The 21680-nt window shown below is 36.5% G+C and overlaps 1 protein-coding gene across 1 annotated transcript; it reads right to left on the bottom strand.

Annotated features, from left to right (window-relative positions):
- Positions 1–467: 467 nt before the first annotated feature.
- Positions 468–20983, bottom strand: LOC120085990. The gene is made up of 3 exons (XM_039042359.1): positions 20621–20983; positions 10200–10280; positions 468–1228 (listed from the first exon to the last, which is right to left on the bottom strand). Exons 1-3 carry the CDS (start codon positions 20777–20779, stop codon positions 815–817), a joined length of 654 nt encoding a protein of 217 aa, XP_038898287.1. The 5' UTR covers positions 20780–20983; the 3' UTR covers positions 468–814.
- Between the last annotated feature and the right edge of the window lie 697 nt (positions 20984–21680).

The following is a 21680-nucleotide window of genomic DNA, read 5'->3' on the forward strand; positions in this document are numbered from 1 at the left end:
TTTATAATTTAGTCTTCCAACATCTATTATTGTCAATCTAATTAACATTTTTGAACTTAACAACAAAACTATAAATAGTGAAGAAGATTTATAATTAAACTAATTAACATGTTTGAACTAGCAATAAAACTAGAAGAAGAAAGAGGAGAAGAGGAAGGAGATGCCGGAAGATGGAGAAGGAGAAAATAATTAATTTTGCTATTTATGTAAATATTTTTCCTTATTTTTCAACTTTTGAAAATCTTTCTTATAATAATAATAATAAATAAAATAAAGAAAGGGACTTCCAATCCAAAATGGAAGGAGAAAAGCGATTTCCAGAAAGAAAATTTCTTAAAATCTAGGACCATAAATCCCTACTTCCAAAAAAAGAAAAAAGAAAAAAAAAAATGCATCTTCAAAAATGAGAGTTTTGCTGAGAAACTTGAAATAGTGGACTATGGGTTTTGACAATATGAGAGAGCAAATGAAACCTGAACCATATTCTATATTTTCTCATTCAGCAGATCCACACACTTTGCCAATCTACAGAGATAATATTCAGTTCTAAAAAAAGTGGGGAAACAAAGCACTGTTTGAAGCAGCATAATAAATGACAAAAACAACGGTATTGGCAACTTAAAGTTTTCTTTCTTTTTTTTTCTTTTTTTCTTCCTTTTTTTTCCCTTCCAGGTTCTGTTATAAAAGAAACCCTTTACAGATAGAAGACCTAACGAAATTTCCAACAAAGAAAGTAAACGCCATTGGTAGCCAGGAACTTGAGCATGTTTTCACAGGCTAATAAAACTTAGAAACGATTGACGATTCCCTGAAATCAGTAATGTGAATCATGTGCAGGACTGTCGGCATGCATGTCCATCGACGAATCATTAGAGCTGACTGAATTAGGGTCAGCGTTTTGATGCTGAAGAAAGTTGGGTTCATTGTTTCGAGTGACTCCATTTCCTCCCGACATCCCACTGTTTGGGTAGTGAGCTTCCTGAGCAATGTGATACTGTTGCAAACTCCGGCGAACAGGGCTAGACAGAGCATTTGAGAAGACTGAACTTTTGGAATGATTATCAGAGTGCTCGGTTCGACTTCCTTGTCCAGCAGTTGCTTGACCAGAAAGACCCGAGGCTGGAAAGCTTGAGTTTGTGAACTGCATCGTTGGTTGAGCATGTTGATGTTGGTGAACTGCTGGTCTAGGGGACATTGACGGTTCCTCTCCACAGTAATCCAACTCGTTCTGCAGAGTCAGACTAGAATTCAGAAAACTCATACAGCTAAAGATAAAATCAAGCAAAACCCCTCGCTAAATTCATTGAACCCTAGGCAAAATTACAGTTCTATTTTAAAAAAGCAAAACTTTAACACCCATTCAAGACATCTTTTATTAGTTGTGTCCCTCTATATTCCTCCATGAAGGGGGGTTGTTTTTAAGCAACCATAAGATTAGAACTTCTACTAGGTAAAGTAATACTGTTCTTTCAGAATTTTAACACTACTCATTTCTCAGAGTTGAGTTTCGGAAGAATAGGGTTTCGACTTCATACTTTCCTTTTGGTAATGGCCTTTGGGTTTCCCTTTTTGTGCTCGGCTTCAGATAAATTTGATTAAAATTCCCGTGTCTTGTGGCATATCCATCAAATATCCACGTATAAAAAGTTGAGGGGGAAAAACATAAAAGACACATGCAAATTTCATTTCGGACACATGTTTAACACTGATTCTTCCCTTTTAAGTAGAGCATCCATGATTCATAGATAGTAGCCTTAAAAACCAATAGGAAATACAGTGGGAGGCTTGCAAGAACATCCTTAGCCAATGTACTACACCCTTTAGAGTTCTATGATTCATACTCTCTTACATTTCCTTGGGGTTTTTTTTTAAAAAAAAAAAAAAAAAAAAACGAAGCTTCTTAATGAATAAAGGAAAAGAGACTTATGTTCAACTCATACAAGCTCAATCTATGAGGGGGTGAAAGAACTAGTAAAAATAACAAAAGGAAAAAGAAAACAATCCAGCTAGATCCATGCAAGGGCAAGGAAAAAGAAATCCCTCTGAAAATTGGGGAGCTTCCATAAGGCAGCTCCCATATGAAAAAGCAGATTAAAGTCTTAGAGAACAACCAGCAAACAGAAAAACCATGCAATAAAATATGTTTCAACGAGAACTTAAGAAAACCATGAGAAACTGCAGCTCTTCTAGCCACACCCATGGAGCCAATTTTGCAATCACCTCTTAAGCAACCTCCATTATTAATACCAAAACCAACTAATGAAGCAACTTTTTCTTTAAAACGGAAACAGGCCATTTCATTAATATATTGTAACACAAGCCAAGGGAACCAACTTCAGCAATAATGCTAAAGCCAAGAACGCAAATGCCCCAGATCACTAGTCTTTGAAGAATTATAATACTACTGAGGTCATGCATGGCTTTTCTTTGATCCCCTACCAGCCACAAGCTTCTATAAGAGCCAAGAATTTTTCAGATACACGGATGGAGGGGAAGGAATCATGTCCAAATGTAGGTTAGAAGGAGAAGTCCCCTTTCCAGTCTCTTTTTTATCATCTACTTGAGAGATGCCATTGTTGATTAGAATCTTGTGATTATCTGCCATAGAGCGAGGGAGAAAAATTGTATATAAAATAGGACACCCACATCCTCTAGATATGCATCTTCTTCAGGAGTAACATTCTCATATCAATGTGATTAATTGGATCCTCCTTCCTAACTACTCAAACTAATAACAGACCTTATCCAAATCCTCTCAATCACACTAGAATTCATTTCAAATCCTTTAATCGAATTAATAATACCAAAGGATAAGTTAGGAAGCAAAAAAGGAGCATCTTTCTTCAGAAGATTTGAATTGAAAGACTCGCGATCTTGTTTCAAAATTTCCATAAAAGTTGGAGAATTTTTTTTGCAAAAGAACTCAAATAACTCGTGTATGTTTCTTCAAGTCTAAATTTGGAGTTTGCAAGTCTTCTAGAATTGAATTCACAACTCTTTTCACGAGTGTAGAAAAATAGTTAAGCTTTATTATATGATGAATTCTTCCTATCCATAACACTTGAGAATTCAGCCTAATTGTTCTCCAAAGGATGCTTTTCTTGAGCCTTGAAAGCCACCTTATCCTTCTCGTAATTGTTTAGCGAACATCCTTATTCTTCCCACAATAGTTCAATGTTTTTTTTAAAAAAAAAAAAAGGAAACGAGCCTCTTCATTAAGGTAATGAAATGAGACAATATTAAGTGAGTGAAATAGTACAATGAAGAGACAAAACTGAATCCTAAGGATCAACGAGTGCATTAGGACATCTCAACTAGTTTGACACCTCCGTAGCACTCTCATCATATCCGTTACAAGCAAGACCATCCAAAAACTGGGATTCAAGATAAGATAGGATCCGTTACAAGCAACAAGAACAGAAACCAACAGAACAAAACTCATAAACTAAGTCCAACATAACTACAACAGCCAATCCTGTAAAAAAACAAAATTGATCGATAATACTAAGGTGAAGGGAAGATGAAAGCCTTCAAATTGAGGCTGATGTCTTGGATGGAGAAGTCTTTGAAGGTTTTAGCAAGAGAACAACATGGAGAAGCGTTGAGTTGAGCAGCCTCGAAGCGGGACATCCAAGGTGAAGCATTGTCATGAAAAAATGCGCTGATTTCTTTCAAACCACAATTCTGCTAGCAAAGCTTTCACTGCATTGGTCCATATCAATCTTGGTTTTTCTTTGAAAGTGGGGCCGATGAGAAGCTGTTCCATGTTAGCCTTGAATATATTACCAAAACTCCAACTAATATTGAAAAAATCAAATAAGAGATACCAACAGTTTTGAGCATATCGGCAGTTGAAGAAAAGGTGCTGTAGGTCTTCTGAATCTGCCAAACAAATGGGTCAAACATATGGAGAGAGGCAGTGAGAGAAGCTTCGATTGCAGTACAGCTGCACAGTTGAGGAGACCATTAAGCATAATCCAGATTGTGATGTTAATCCTCCTCAGGCTTTTGGTTTTCCATAGTGCAGAATCCAATCTTTTCCCAATAGGGGAAGCTTTAGAGAGATGGTTTACAAAGGATTTCACCGTGAAAATTCCATTATTTTCTAACTCCCAACTTCGCCTATCAGCAATTTGTGTAATTGATTTTGCTGCAACAACTCCAATTAGAGATTGAAATTCAATGCATTCTTCCTCCTTTAACAGCCTTCTGAAATTAATTGACCAAGAAGCGATTAAGGAATCTCAAGAATCGGAGACAGGACCATTAGGATTCGGGGATAAACTAAATAGTCTTGGAAATAGACTCTTTAAAAACAATTCTTGAATGAGGTATTCAACTCCAGGGATGAATCGAAAAAGAAATATTTATTGGTTCTACCTCCTATTTTTTATGAAGAGAATGAATCTTTTTATCGAAGGATCAGAAAAAAATGGGTCCGGACCTCCCCCGGGAATGATTTGTTTTGCCTCCTTTATGTCCTTCCCAAAAAAGTACCTTAATAACCTTTCCACAATTAGGGCTACCTTTTCCGGCATCAAGAAAATTGACATATTAATAAGTAGGGATATGAGAAAGGATGGACTTACAAAGAGTGGCACGGCCACCTCTAGAGAGGGTGTATCTCTACCATTTTTCCAATTTTCCTTGAATTTTTTCAACCACCGGAAGCCAAAAATTATCTTGTTTTGGAAAACCACCTAGAGGTAACCCAAGTACATAAAAGGGAGGTGAATAGCCTTGCAATTTAACTTGGACGCCACTGCATACAGCTTGCTGTCATCAATGTTGATACCACATAAAGCAGATTTTTCCCAATTAACCTTTTGCCCCGCGCACCACTCAAAGAAATCAATAGTCTTTCTTAAAGATTCTAATATTTCATCTTCATATTTACAAAAAATAAGGTATCATTGGCAAATTGAAGGATGGAGACATGAACTCTATCTTTCCCTACCACAAAACCTTCAAATTTGCCTTTTTCATGAACTCTGGCCAATAAAGAACTCAAAACCTCACTGACTAACAGAAAGAGAAAAGGTGAGAGAGGGTCCCCTTGTCTAATGCCCCTTGTAGCTTTGATTCTTCCCCTTGGTCTTCCATTAATAAAAATTGAAAATAATGGACCAGAAACGCATCCCATTATCCATGAAATCCATCTAGGATCAAAGTTTTTTCCAGCAAGAACTTTTTCGAGGACGACCCAATCAATCCGATCAAAGGCTTTTTCTAGATCAAGTTTAAGAATTCATCCTTTTTTTCTTCTTGGAACAATATTCCTCAACCACTTCGTTGGCTACAAGGATTGGATCTAGTATTTCTCTCTCCCCAATGAAATTGAAAGCACTCTATGTAGGAGCAATTATGCTTGGCATAAATATCTTTAAACGCTCGGCTAACATTTTCGCTATAATTTTGTAAGATATTGTGGTTAGACTGATTGGTCTAAAATCCCTTACAAAGATAGTGTCTTCCTTTTTTTAATCAAACAAATGAAGTTCTCCTTAATACAAGAATTTAATCTACCGTAGACATAAAAAATCTCAAAAAATTCCACAAAATTATCTTTGAAGTATTCTCAGAATTTTAGGAAAAAATCTGCCGTAAAACCATCTGGCTGGAAGCTTTATTCTTTCCAAACTTCAGAGCATTTCTGATTTCCACCTGGGTAAATCTAGCAACCAGCAAAGTGTTCTGGATTCAAGAGACAGTGGACCAATTCAGATTGAGGGGAAGAACTCTAATGCCTGGATCTTTAGAGTATAATGAAGCATAAAAGCCCAGAATGAAGTCTTCAACTTCCTTGAATGAATTTGTTGGTAGCCTTTGGTCATTAATCAATTCTGAAATCAGATTCCTCCTCTTCTTTGCTAAAAACTTAGAGTTTTCGTCTCCCAAACTCAACCAATTTAGTTTACTTTTATGTCTTAAATTCCTTTCATCCATACGATAAAGTGATAACAAATCAGCTTTCAAGAAAACTCTCATCACTAGTTCAATTGAACTGCTATAATCTTTTCACAAAATTCTCAGTCATATTAAGTTTATCACAAAGGCAAAGGGTAGAATAGTTTGATTGAAGATCATTAAATTCTGAATACTAACACCTTAAATATCATCTGCCAATTGACCAGTGAGAGAAGAATGTCCACGATCATTTAATTTTTTTTAATCCGGTTGACCTTCTTTGTTTAACGGTTAAAAAGGAGAAATGGGCAACTATTCATCTTCCAAAATTCCTGAGTCGAAGATAGTCCAAATAGTTAAAATCCTTATTTAAATCCAGATCAGAGGAAGTTAAGGACAAAAGTGAAGGCACGTACGAACAAAAACACTCTATCTGTAATTTCAATAAAAGCTGGAAATAAACAGCAAACATTTCCTCTAACTGCATTCCTTTAAGGCTGCCACAATGATAACCAATGGCTTCAAAACATCCACGAGTCCAAAAATCTAGAGGTAAGTCCGGAATTTCAACCCAACCCCCAAAACTGATAGGAAATGAAGGCCTACCATGCTTCTCAACAGCCCATCTTGAATTTTCTCGTGGAAAGATCCAAATTTCTTCTATTGTCCAATATCTCTAATAATCCTCATATCTTCCTTTCAAAGTAAGGATATTATCATCCATAAGATTGATCAAGTTCCACATCAAAGGATTTTTCTAATTCCAAAGTGACTTTTTTTTGTAATCATCATGTAAGAAACCATTATAGACCTCCTTTTTTTCTTTTCTTTTTTTTTTTCTTTTCCCTTTTTTGACAAGAAACAACACTTGTCATTGAATAAATGAAAAAAAAGACTAAAAAACCAAGCTTCCATAGAGAAGAGAAGAGAAGAGAAAAGAAAAAGAAAATATATGTACATATATACAAACAAGGGTATAAAAGAGATTTTCCTTTTCTATTGATAGTATAAAAGAGATTTTCCTTTTCTATTGATAGCATACAAAAAATGCTCCACAAAAGACGAAGGCAGCCTAAAGGAATAACCTCAAAATCAAGCAAAATAATACCAAACAAGTAATTACAAAAAGGACAGTAATTGAAGCGCACAATGAAACATGGAACCTAGCAAAGGACCAAAAATCGTTAGGATGATCCTTCATTCCTCCAAACGTTCTATAGTTCCTCTCTCCTCAAAGCCCCAACAAAATAGCACACACAACCATTGCCCAGAAAAATTTCCTCTCCTTTCTTTTGCCACATCAATGTAAAAATCTAAATCCATAATAATTTTTTGACAAATCCCATCAACACGATGTTTAATCAAAGCATCATGAATCATATCCCAAAATACAGTCCATCCCCATACCAATTAGAACCAATAAAAAGTTTCTCTTACCAAAAGAACTAATGGAAATACATTAAAAAGGCCAACCAAACAGATTCCACTTCTTCATTAATCTACAAATCCCAAATTCTCCATTAGCTTGTCTAAAAAATGATCTCGCATAGGATACTCCATAAGGTCAACTAAATCTTCTTCGAACCAAGCAAGTTGCCAACAATGGACAGAAATGGACAAGAAGCGACAACCAACCTTTTATTTGATCTGGAAAAAAAAAAAAAAAAATCCTTGTCTAATCTAATCAAAAAAGTAGGGAAAAAACCTTTTCCCCACACATCTACTTAACACATACCTCAGATGGGACACCGAACACCAAGAATTAACAATGAAAAAATGAGCTTTACAATAACCAAACAATTGATCAACAATGAAAACCAAAACATAAACGTGAGTGGACAGTATACGGCACCCTGGAAGCTCAAAAAATTGAGAACACAATGCCACAGGATGGTGAAGGGACCAAGTAGACAATGGACACCCTGAGGCTGCAAAACTTGAGCGACAGAGGCGGAGACTCTAAGCAATGTGTTGACATCAGTGAAAAATGTTGTGACAATGATGATGATGACGATGGCGGCTAAGAGGGCACACAACAACGCTGACGAATAATATGACTGACGGCTGAAGGCCAGTTAGGTTTCGAGTTGGGGGTTTTGGGGACTAACCGAGTGACAGCGAACGAACAGTAGCAACAACATCAAAGACGACTAGGTTGAGGTTGAAGAGAGGAGAAGAGATGTGAGGAGTTGATCAACTCCAAGTGTGCGGTTCTTGTATATTGCACAAATTTATGCCCCTTGTTAATTTATTAAGTTCTCGACAATGGGTCTTATTGTTAATTTGTTATGCAAAACTTAAGTCCCATATAGGTTGCAAGCCAAGCTCCCACTTTACAACTAGCTAGGCCCACAAAACACGTTGATGAACAATACCTCCTAAAACCTAATTTAGTGAAGTTAGCAAGCCTAGTCAATTCAAAACTTTGCCCACATACGAGGAAGCTGCTAATGACAAAGTGTCATCCATTGAAGATGCATTAAAGGGGCATAAATTTGTGCAATATACAAGAACTTAATAAACGAATATTGTAGCCTTTTATCTAAAAAAACCACCAAAACGATCTTCTACTAACATCAATAGTCTTCTATCATAGCCATTTTGTTGGTTTGGGCTCCTTGCATCCATCTGATGTTATATTTCTAAACCCTTCAGTAATTATGATATTGTTCATATTAGACCAACTGGGAGTCCTCTTTATAACCCTTTAGAGCTTGAAGGGATATCTCATCCCCTTGTTTGTTTTGATTAATCTGCATTAATATATTCTAAAGTTTCCTTTAAAAAAGTTCTTTTACAAGACACAAACTTCTTATTGATATAATAAAAAGATATCACAAATGTTCAAAGAAATTCCTGAACGAATGAAATAAAGCAAAGAAAAAAAACAAAGAAAGGCTACAACTCTAGGAAGGGGAACACAAACTTCTTATTGATATAATAAAAAGATACCACAAATGTTCAAAGAAATTCCTGAAGGAATGAAATAAAGCAAAGAAAAAAAAAAACAAAGTAAGGCTACAACTCTAGGAAGGAGAAACAAAAGCAATCTAAATCATACAAAGATTGCTTGGAGAATAATGAATACACAAATTACAAAGAGGACATCACTTTGAAGCTGAAAAGAATTCAGTTAGTGATATATAATTAAATTGGCCTTTACCCACCAGCTTAGGCTTTTGGGTCAATTGGTGATTTAAGATTTTTCTTTTCTACTTAATTGACCCAAAAGCTTAAGCGAGTGGGTAAAGGCAAATTTAATCATATATCATTAACAAATTCATTTGAGAAAAATACATCTAATTTGGGAGGATGTGAACCAAAAAGGGAGCTTACCTCAGTGGTCACGGGATTGAACTTAAGTATCCAGGCGACCAGAGTTCGATTCCTAGAACACAGGTTTGTTTTTTTAAAAAAACTTGGGAGTAAAGCGGATCATCAAATAGTTTATGACATTTTTGGTCTACATTCTCTAAATTGTGTTAGACTTATGTTATCAATTCTAGTTGAGGTGCCTTTTAGTTATTTTCTATTCAAGTTCTATTGAGCTTCTAAAGGGAGGATGTGATTTTTTTCTATAAGAAACTAGATTACACGTTAACAAAAAAGTGGGAAAAGCTTAAGGGCTGGGGAAAAGGGAGGATGTAATAGAAGAACCTTTGAAGATACGTCCCTGCTCTTTGTTAATAGTTGTAATATTGTACAAATTAGTTCCTCTTTATGGACTCCTAGACACAAGGTTCCTTTTTTGTAATCAGTGTTGCTCAAATCCTCTACAATTGGGGGGCTTTGTTAGTTCTTTTGAGAAGGGGCTTCTAGCCTCTCAGCCCTAAGCTGTTCCTTTTGTGATTAATACATCACTTTCTGTTTCTTGTCAAACAAACAAACAAAAAGTTTCCAGTCTTGTTTAAAGAAAACTTTAAATATATGTTAAATTACCGATTAACCCAAAAGCATAAGCTGATGGCTAGAGGTGAATTTAATATAATATCAACACTCTAGCACTCCTCACTTGTGGATTTGAAATATGTAGAAGACTCAACAAGTGGGAATTAATATTAATTAGGGAAGAAATAACATTGTAGGGGTTTGAACACATGACCTCCTTCTCTGTTTTTTTTTTTTTTCAAAAACACATATCTCAAAACCAATCGGTAATAAGAGGAGTAGTTCATATATCTTATAAACATAAGGAGGACCTTTGATTTTTTCAATGTGGGATCCTCGACATGAAGATAAACTAACTCAAATGTTCAAACAAAGACGAAAACAAAAGAAAAATGCAAACCAACCCGTATGTAATTCAGTACATCAGCGGTTGTCACTCTAGATCCACCTTCTTGTTGTCTAAACATCCACTGATAAAGCTTTTCCTGAAAACAGCATCAGGTAAGGTTACAAATGTTTATAAAGCAGATTAACGACCTAATTTGTATAGATATTATCACACTAACAAAACTAGAACTAAAGAAGACAATGCAATTTTGTAAATTCCTTTAAACAAGAAACAACCTTTTCATTGTAGATAAAAAGAAGCAAATGCTCAAGAATAAAACTCCCCAAAGGAAGAGAGAATAGTAAAGCAAATAAAACAAGGGAGATAAAACATCCCAATAAATCCAGAAGACATGGCCCATGATAAACCCAAACTAAAAAGAAAAGAAAATAAATAAGGCCATATAGCCACCAAGAGCCTCAAGACCAAATTTTGACGAGAGCACATCTCCACCAACAAAACAACAAACCAGCCTACGAATAAAAGTGCTAATCCCAGCACTTGGTCCGCACTAGTCCACTTACAACTAATAAGTAACTACGGGGATTCCCAATTGAGAAACATGAAAGAAGATATGAGGATATACAAAAAAACAGCTCAACAAGGAGTCTAAACCTACAAAAATGGGTTCCACTCCAGACGAATAACACCTACCTGATAATTACAAAAAATCTTAAAGAAGCAAAAACTCACAAAGAGGTGTTGAATCCAATATCCAAAGTTACTTCCAAGACCTCTCAAGGCTCAACCCCCTAAAAATTAAATTTTCTATTGCTTCTCTCAAGCCAAATACCCCATAAAAACGCATAGAAACAAGCATTCCAAAAAACTTTTCCCTTAGCTCATAAGGGAGGGAACAACACAACCTCCTCCATCAAATCTTTGTTCTGAGCCAAAGAAACCTCAAAGGACTCCAAATAGTGAACCCAAATGGATGGCAGGGATTGACATCTCCAAATGGTACAAGGCAGACCAAATAAGGGTAAAAAACATTATAGCCACTTAGACAAACATCTACGAACATTGAAGACTTTCATCTTTCACAATCAATCAACTTTGTTCTGATTTCTACATCTAAACAAAGATTTGTGGTCTACATCTAAACAAAGATTTGTCCACATGAAATAGGCTAAGCGTATGTTTCTCATCAATTACATCCCTTGAAGCATCAACAATTGCAATTCAATTTATCATAAAGATTCATTCTAGAAATTATTAACAAGTTTTTCCAACACCCCCTTTTTCAATCCCAATGTTAAACATTTTTTTAAAAAAAAATAATAATAACTTTTATTGAGAAAAAATGAAAGAATACACGAGCATACAAAAACCATGCACACAAAAAAGAGGGACTCCTATTACAAGAAAGGACTCCAACTATGCAAAATCACACCTATAGAATAATTACAAAAGGTCTTCAAAGTAGGGAAACATGAAAACGGATAAGGGACCAAAGTTCCCTATGATCCCTCTCCACTCCCCCTAAACACCCTATTGTTCCGCTCACCCCACAAAATCAATAAAACCGCACACACTCCAACAAGCCAAAGAAATCAACCTTTCTCACCAAATGGCGGATTGAGGAGGAACTACTCAATCATAGCACTGATATCTCTATGACAAACACTCATCATACCAACATTCCAAACGTCTGGAAAAAGGAATCCCAGATACCACTCACAAAGTCACAGTGTCAAAGAACATGGTCCAGGTCTTCCTCCATCTTCTGACAAAGAATACAACAAAAAGACCCAAAAAGCAAAGGCATCTTCCCGACAAGCCTGTCCAATGTATTAGCATGGCCGTAAAGAACCTGCCAAGTAAAGAACCTAACCTTTCTAGGGATATTAATCCTCCAAAGCACCGAAAAGACCGACTCACCTAAGGGTGAAGGATCAACCAAACAATGAAAGAAAGACTTGCATTAGATCTCTTCCAAAGGATTGGGGCTCCAAAATTTGACATCCCTTCTCCCCAACCTAAATGGCTCTATCAGAAAGAGAATACAGAACCCAAAAGAAAAGGAACAAGAGCTCCCATACCACACTAAAAATTGACAACAAAATGATTTTTGAGAGACGACAAGTGATACAATCGAGGAAACATAACACAAAAAGGTCTCTCCTCCACCCAATGATCTTCCCAAAAGTAAGTATTGCTCCCATCCCCCACCACACAACGAACCAAATGAATAAAAGAAGGGAGCTCTTTCGAAATATCTTTCCATAAACTCCGACGTGTACTTTAATCCCTTTAGACAACCACCCAAAAAAAATGAGGAAGCGATAGAATCACTTGAACCATAGGGAGCCTAAGAGAGTCTCTCTAAGTTAAATAAATCTTTGGAAAGTAGTAAAAACGGGGAGTTTTAATTGGTTTGGTTTGACAGGAAAACTAAATGCAAGATTTTAAAATGCGGAAAGTAAAATAGATTGAGAAAGAGAGAAAGCGAACATGAGATTACCTTCACCAATTAAGAGATCGTTGAGCTATCTATGGACCAATTCATTGATTAATCATGTAAATATTCATGGGTTATCTACTTCTCAAGACCAATCGAATGTACAGAAATTCAGACAAACTCCCTAAGGGAAACCAACATGATATTGATTCCTAAATTAACTAAGTAGTCACACAAGTCTATTTACTTAGCTAATCGCATTAAGCTCTTGGATTGATTAGTGTTAAATTGGTCAAATCTAACCTAACATATTTTCATTCCTTAGATTTCGTTATCTTTTGCTACCAAGTGATCCTAGAATCCTAGCAATCGAACCATAGCATAACTAAAACCTATTGCTACTCAAATTAAGCATGCTTCAGATGTAATTACGGATATCTAAAACATACATAGCATGGGCGAACGAACATACAAGTATTAATGATTAAGTCGTCAATTTAATCTACCCGCATGCTCATTCTAGATATTCAAATGAGGAAGAGAAAAGAAGAAACAGAAAAACCCAAAAAGATACATCAAAATCTCATAAAATCCATAGAAAATGCCCAACAAACCTCAAATGACGTTTGGGCCTTCAACCATCCATTGATGCCAAAATATACAACATCCATTGAATCAAGCTTGGAGCTTTCAAAATTGGCTCTCTCCTCCTCTCTAACCTAGAAACTAAAATTCGCTTATATACAATCGCGGCAGCGCCGCAAGGGACAGCGTCATAGCGCTCATGGCCCTTGCCACAGTGCAGGACTCACACGCAACGGCGCTAACACACGGGCACCTTTCTCTTCCATCAAAATTTGGAGCGCTGCAGTGCTACACCGAAATTGATGCTTCTGGAAAAAGCGTTGGTCGTTGGCACTACTGCGCCTCCAAGGGCATTTTCATCACTTTTGCTCCTTTGAAGCCCAGTTGCTCATTCGCTCCTAATTGCTCCAAATTAGTCCTGAATGGCTCATAATGGTCGATTCTACCTTCTAGGTGCCCGAAACCTATAAAAACACTAAATAAATACATTAAACACACTAACAACTTAAGCAGAGCGAGATAGCACATTTTTTGGGCTATCATACCTTTAATCTCTTTAGACAACCACTCAAAAAAATGAGGGCCACGTTTACTTGCAATGATCCTACGCTACAGAGAATTGGGCTCACAGGAAAACTGCCATAACCATTTGACTAAAAGGGTTTTGTTATGCATACTAAGATTCCCAATTTCTAAACCCCCCAAGGAAACCAATCTCTCGATAATCTCCCACCCAATCAAGTGCAAACCTTCGCCTTTACCTTCATCAACCCCTTCCCAGAGGAAGTCACGCATCAACCTCTCCAAACCCTAACACACCTCGCATGGGGCCCTGAAAGGGAAAAGTAATAAATAGGAATACCACTTAAGACAGATATGATCCAGGTAAGTTTGTCTGCTTTAGGGGGGAAAACTACTAACATCACACCCAACCCACTCGGCCCATCTCCTAAGCTTTTACCCCTCTCAGTTGATTTCCATAAAACCACATTTCCGTCTATTGATGTTTATTCTTTTTGAAAGGGAAACAAGCCTTTATTATTCATTAAAAGAGAGTACAGGCTTGCTCCACAAACCATTTTAGTTGCATTCTTGAGAGGGGAAGGATCATACGAGCCTCCAAATCCTCAATGTAGAACTGACCGGATTCAGATCAAATACAAAAGAAATATCCATTCACTTTACAGCTTTCAACTTCCATGGAATGGCACTAATGGTAGTAAATTTCCAGAGGATGGCAGGGTAGGGGGAAGGCCACCGGAGAGTGGTCGGAGCGAGGAGGGAAGAGGGGAGAGAGGAGGGAGGAGAGAGAGTGGAGAGAGACTTACCTCGAGTAGTTTCCTCCCCTCTATTGATGTTGAACCCCAACATTTCCTTGAAAAAGGCAAGGATATGATTCAACAATAAGAACGAGCTCTTCTTACCAAAGCGAAAGAAGAGCGTATCATCAGCAAATTGAAGATGGGAAAGGGGAACCTTATCCACCCCCACCTTAAAGGCTCAATGACCTTGCCTTCGATGCACTTACTCACAATCCTACTTAGGACTATGGTACAAAGGATTTTCTCCCAGTTTTGTTTGGTTTTTTTTCCAGATCTCAACTTTGTCACTATGAAAACGAGAAGTTGTTGCATTTGAAACATCTTCTACAGTATTTAGGGTGATAATGGCATAATTTTTATGGAAGAGATGGAAAATAACATGTTCCTATTTCAATTCCTCTTCTTTGTAGGTTGGTATGTGCTATGGTTGAATTACTTCATCTTCCCGTTCATGGCTCCTTTCAAAAAGAAATTTAAGGATGATTTCAATGTCATTCACTAGTCCAAATATAAATCATCTTCTGACTGACATTTTGAATGCTCTATTTGGCCTTCCACGGGAGGAAGAAAGACTGGGCAAGTTCCTGCTAGCATCAATAAAATAAAAGGTTGAATGGTTTTAGGGAAATGATAAATGACAATGACTTTCTCCCAACTCTTCAGAACAAGATGCATCCAGACTCCAGAGTTCATAAGTTGAAAGTAGTAGAAAATTCTCAAGATCCTTTCTTCTTTTGGATATGAAAAGACAGTGATGTTATTGATCTGAATTTTCAGCCACTTTTTGTGACTTCTAGATTGTTAGCTCATTATGGATGATAAAGCATTATTGAAACAGAAGGATGAACTTCTAGATTTGGAGTTTGATGGTAAGTGGAGACAAAGTGGGAATTTTCACCTAAAATTTGAAAATTGGTCTCAAGAAGAGCCTTCTCGCCTGAAGCTAATTGAAGGATATGGTGGATGAATTTCTTTGAAAAATTTTCTTTTGCCTTATTGGAAAAGATCTTGCTTTGAAGCTATTGGCCAACATTAAGGATAGGTTCACATTTCTTCCAATACCTCAATTTCGTTGACTATCACATGACTAAAATTGAAGTTAAAAATTTGTGGGTTTATAATTTATTTCACCTGAAGTTGAGATTTTTTATGCAAAGTTTGGTGATTTTTCTCTTCTTTTTGGTGTTATATCTTCATTAGATCCTCCAAATATTATTCAAGGTGATTTATCTGCTTCACATTTTTTAAAACCCTATGGATTTAAAAAGGATAAATCAGGTCATAGAAGATGAAGGGTTCAATTTGTTCACTGCCAAGTATTTGAAGGATGTTACTTTTCATTGATAAAATGAAAAGAGACAAATGCTCAAAGATACAATAATCTTCAAGAGGATAGAAAAATACAGAGAAACAAAAGGAGTAAAAATACTATTGAGATACAAAGAGGAGAAGATATCAAAAAGCTAACTCTTAAAACTTAACAAACCAGCTCCAAAAAGGAAAGCAAAACTAGAGAGCACATAAATTGAAAAGCCAAAGCTGACAAAAGTCTGATGAGCGAACGAGGTAAGATGTCCAATAAGGCCAGAAGTGCAAGGCTCAAACCACAAAACAAACCAACTTTTAAACTGTCGGTTCCAAGAATACAACTACTAGGAGAAAAAACGCAACTTTCTTAAGGACAAAACAATAAGGCTTGGGCACATAAACACGAGAAATCCACAAAAATAGTTCAGTTTTTTTTTTTAAAAAAAAAAAAGGAAACGAGCATCTTCATTGAGATAATGAAATGAGACAATACATAGTGAACAATAATACAATGAAGAGACAAATCTAAAATGAAAGGATGAATGAGTGTACCCGAACATCTCAACTAGGTTGACACACCTTTAGAACTCGTCATTTCCAATAAAGTAAAGAACTAACCAAGACCAAGGTTCCAAGAACAACTAGGAACCAGTACAAAGCCAGTACAAAGCCAAAATCAAAACAATATAAGAGCTTGAACTAATACAGGATAACTACAACTGAGTACAACCAGCAATAAAAAGACTATACAAGACTTCAATGGAGGGAAGATGAAGGCCTTCCAATTAAGACTGATGTCTTGGATGAGAAATCTTCAAAGGCTTTGGAAAGGGAACACAAAAATAGTTCAATTCCTAGACAAAACCACCAAGCTATGCTTTAGCTGAAGGAGAACGAGGAGGAATTGATTCCATCCGAAAACCACATCTTTCAATCAAAGCGGAGAACTTGGCTGGAATTAAGCATGACAATTCGGCTTGAAATTTTCACCCTTGATGTTCTTTTATCTCCTAATCCAGCTTTTCAGCACAATGACCAGCCAACAAGTGGTGAAGATATGGATTTTATACAGCCTGCTGATTTGAATTCCAGTGTTCTACATGCTTCTATTAATGAGTTTGTTGCATCAAATGAGGTTTTTGATAATTTGCCAGCCAAACAGTCTTTGTCAAACAAGCAATCTCAACCTTTAATTCCCAATGCCCCTCGGGTTTCCATAGTTTCTCATAAGGTTGAACCATTTCCTCTTTTTCATGCACAAAATAGGGTTCCCTCTCTACTTCATGAAAACTTGGATTTTAATGTTGATATTTTGGAAGAATCTTGTGTAAGATTGTCAGTGTCTTTGAAGCAAGAGATATTGTCACGAGACCATGAGTCGAATCAACAAGCATTTTGTTCCTCTCAATCCTTCCATCAGCCTGTTCTAACGTTAACTTGATTGTAGGCGTTATTAGCTCTCCTCCTATGGAAGTTATTCCTTCTACATTACATGTACTCACGTTGTTTATTCCAAAGGAGATTCTAAAATTAGTACGAGTAATTTGGAGCCTAAAGCTTTTTTGGAGTGTTTGAAGATCTTTATATGGTGGACTCATTTACTAAGCTTTTACGGCATTATTTAAGGATGATGTCCAAGATTCAACCATTACTCTCAGATATAATGCTTTCCCAGTTCCTCCAAAGTTTTCATCTTTAATTAAGGTTTGTGGAATACAACTCAAAGAGATTCATCCTTTATCCCCTTTAGTAAGATCTAAGAGGTTGTGGCAATTTGATGACTAGTCAGAGTTGGAATGTTTTCTTCAATCACTAAAGATCTTGGGGGGTCATTCCAAAGGGTGTCTTTTTTTTTAATAGACAAGACTTTCATTGAGATAAAAGTGAAAGAATATAAAGGCATACAAAAAACCAAGTCAACAAAAGAGAGAGAGGAATCCCTCCAAAGGAAGAGACTCCAACTATGCAAAATAAAACCTATAGAATAGTTATAAAGGTCACTGAAATTGAAGCCTAGAGAGAAACATGATATCTAACAAGGGATCAAACATCAAAAGAGTCCCACACTTACCTCTTAAACACCCTGTTATTACATTCTCCCAACAAGACCCAAAGAACAACACACACCCTAGCCATCCATAAAAAGTAACCATGCAAGACTTGTCAAGTAAAAAACTTCACTTTTCTCAAGATCTTAATCCTCCAAGGTATTGAAAAGACTGACTGACCTAGGGGAGATGGGTCAAACAAACAACGAGAAAAAGAATTGCACGAGAATCCTCCAAAGGATTGGGATTCCAGACCCTTAAATCCCTTCTCCCACACCTAAAAGAGTGGCGCTCAAGCAAAGACAAGAAAAAAGGCCACAGAGCCACTTCCTTATCAGAAAGAGAACGACTAAACCCGAAATAAAACAAACAAGAGCTCCCATACCAAACCAAGAAATAAGACACAAGACAGTTGTTAAGAGAAGATAAATGGTAAAGATGAGAAAATAGAGAGTTAAGGGGTCTACCCCCTGATCTTCTCAAAAATTCATGTCATTCTCTCCCCCCACCACATAATGGACCAAGTGAACAAAAGATGGGAGCTTCTTAGAAATATTCTTCCACAAAATGTGGTTGGTGCCTTTAACCTCCTTTTCATCAACAATTTAAATGGATGGGGTCCATGTTTACTAGCAATGATCCTATGCCAAAGGGAATTAGAATCAAGGTGGAACTTCTCCAACCATTTGGCTAACAAAACCTTAAATTCCTAATTTGTAGCCACCACCCCAAAATCAGCATCACAATGATCTCCCACCTAACCAGATGGGACCCGACCCCTTACCTTTTCCTTCCTCCTCACCTTCCAAAAGGAAATTCCACATCATCCTCTCCAAAAGCTTGCAAACCTCCCTCAGAGCTCTGAAGAGAGAAAAATAATAAACTACAATGCCACTCAACACAGACCTGATTAAGGTAAGTCTACCAGCTTTAGAAAAGAAACCTTTCTTCCAAGAGGCAAGTCTTCATTTTACTTTATCCACTGCCTGATTCCAAAAAGATAAGGACTTAGGATTACTTCTCAGAAGAAGACCAACATAGGATGCAGGGAGGCAACCAACGCCACAACCCACCATCTCCGCCCACCTCTTAAGCTTTTCGGCCTCACAGTTGAGCCACATAACACAACATTTGCTCCTATTGATCTCAACCTAGACATATCTTTAGAAAAGCCTAAGGTGTGGTTTAAGATTAAGAAAGAATCCTCTTTACCAAAGCAGAAAAACATCAAATCATCGGCAAATTGAAGGTGGGATAAGGCCACCCTGTCCTTCCCCACCTTGAAGGGCTCAAAAATATTACCATCAACACAGTTATAAACGAATCTACGAAGGACATCCACCACCAGAAGGAATAGAAAGAGGGATAGAGGGTCTCCCTGTCTAAGACCTCTTGAGGCCACCACTTTACTCGAATAATGTTGTCATACTCTTGTTCCTTCTCATTCAATATCTTGTAATGCTTCTCAATCATTAGCCAAAGCCTTCAAAATATTGATCTGAAGAACCTTGGCATTGAGAATGTCAAAGGTAGAAAAGTAAGAGAGAAAAGCTATAGGAAATCCATTTATGTTCTCTTAATTTGATCCTCTCATAACAAAAAGCCAAACAAGTTCATCAACTATGGTTTTTTCCTGGTATTCCTATGATATTCAATCCCATTGTCTTTGGTTGTTTGACTTATCTTTTTTTTCCCTTATAAGAAACGACCTTTCATTGATTGTTTGTATCTTCCTAAAGTACTTCCATTAAAAGGACTAGAATCACCGTCACACAGAAAGACAAAAAATAACCAAACCAGAAAAAATCCAATGCACAAAATACTAAGTTCAATTTTTTGTAGGGTTTCTAAGAAAGTTGAGAATATGGTTTTAAAAACTATAAAATGTTTGTTTTTCTTAGGTAAAAGAAACATTTCATTGGAAAATGAAATTAGGAGAGAACCCTAAACACCAAAAGGTGATCACATGAGCGAGCACCAATTACTGACGAGAAAAGATAAGCTAAACTGAATGAAAAGGTGCTTTGTTTTATACCAAGAAAAAGCAGTAGACAACCAATGCCATAAAACGATTAAAAGAGGAAAAAAAGTCAAACTATTATCCCCCATAAGTTCGTTGATCAGGAGATGTCAATTCACCCATTCAACTATAAGCATTAGTAGTAGCAATTATCCCCCATAAGTTTTCTAAACAGACCTTGATTTTTCTTTACATGAAATCAAAGTTTGGTTTTATTTCACATTATATAATCATCCAACAATGTCTTGCTCTTGCATCCATAAGAGTGTATACAATAGCATCCCTGTTCTGCTAGCCTAACCATCAAACATCCTTAAAAACAAAGGATAAATGCAAAACATTCAAATTTGAAATAAAAGGACAGCATAGAACATTCGATTCTAGCCATCCCTTTAGCAAAGTTAATCATAAACAGACCCCCTCATCGCAATGCACAAGCGATATAAATTCTCCATCGAGAATCAAATTGTACAAGGCAGAACAAATAACGATAAAAAAAAATTAGTGTAGCCAAATAGACAGACAAATACGGGCATTCTATACTTCCATCGTATTTCACGATTTAAATTATATAAATTCTCAGACTGCATGAAACCCAGAATCGTCAAAACAATAACTCATAACAAATAGAGATGGAAGAACGAACAACCAAAAACCACGTCTAAAAAAATCAATTTCATGCACACAAAAGAAAACATAAAATCGTGATAAAATCCAAAAGGGGGAAAGGAGGGGACAGATGAAATTCCACACCATGGCGTGACGTTCTCCGGCCTGGAAAGAAAGCTTCTGGTGGTTCATAGCCTGGGTGTAAAGCTGGGAGAGAGAGTTGGCCGCACTGCAAAAAGAGGCGTACATGGTCCGATCTACCTCGTCGAGGCTGGTAGCGATAGATTTCCGCTTCTTGGCCATGATGAAGGGATTAATCCTCTTCTCCGATGAGTGAGGGCTCTGATTCCGGCGGGGTGAGACGGATTCTTCTCTCTCACAGTGAAGAAGATTTTGGGAGAATTGGGATTAGGGGCAGGCCGAAGGGGGACTGATGAGAGACTCGGGAGGCTTGCATTCCTATAGAAGGGAGTTGTCAGGTTGAGTGGAGGAAAAGGACTTATGGTAGCTATCGTGGCAATGCCATACATATGATTATTTCTTTAAAATCTATCATCTATAATCTATATAATCCATATAAATTATTATGGAATGTATTAAGAAAATGTTTATTAGGGAAGAAAATCAAAATATATTTAGAAAAAAAAATCTAAAAAAATTATTTTAAATGATAAACTGCTAAAAATATTTATCAAGATTATGATACTTTGCTATTGTAAATATTTTTGTTCATTTTTCTCCATTTGAAATTAGTCCCAAAATCTATATATAAATAGAGCTATTGAAAAAAATATTTACTTTTTCTCTTTTCCTCCTATATTTTCAGTAAATGTGTATTTTACCATTCAATCTTTGAGACGTCATTATTCGAATTTCAGTGGTCGTTAGGTAGGGGTGGTCATTCAAACGGCAAAAAACCGAACCATTTCTAAAAACCAAACTGAAAACTCAGTGAAACCGAAAAATGTGGTTTAATCCGGTTTGAAGAAATTTTGAAACCAAATTAATTCGGTTCAATTCGGTTTCACTTTCGAAACCGAATTTGAAACTGAACCGAACCGTTTTTAACTAATATATATATATATATATATATAAAGTAAAACCGAATTTAAAATCGAACCACTTTTATTTCAAAGAACAAAACCGAATTTAAAACCAAACCGAATCGACCCATTTTTTAATTAAAAAATAATATAACATGGAT

The sequence above is a fragment of the Benincasa hispida genome, chromosome 9, assembly GCF_009727055.1.
Source record: "Benincasa hispida cultivar B227 chromosome 9, ASM972705v1, whole genome shotgun sequence".
Classification (NCBI taxonomy): domain Eukaryota; kingdom Viridiplantae; phylum Streptophyta; class Magnoliopsida; order Cucurbitales; family Cucurbitaceae; genus Benincasa; species Benincasa hispida.

Coding starts and splice junctions, on each gene's coding strand:
- LOC120085990 (XM_039042359.1), bottom strand. CDS start 20,779: ATGGCCAAGAAGCGGAAATCTATCGCTACCAGCCTCGACGAGGTAGAT. Junction 10,281..20,620: donor CCGGAGAACGTCACGCCATG/GTGTGGAATTTC, acceptor TGCTGTTTTCAG/GAAAAGCTTTATCAGTGGAT. Junction 1,229..10,199: donor ATGTACTGAATTACATACGG/GTTGGTTTGCAT, acceptor CTGACTCTGCAG/AACGAGTTGGATTACTGTGG.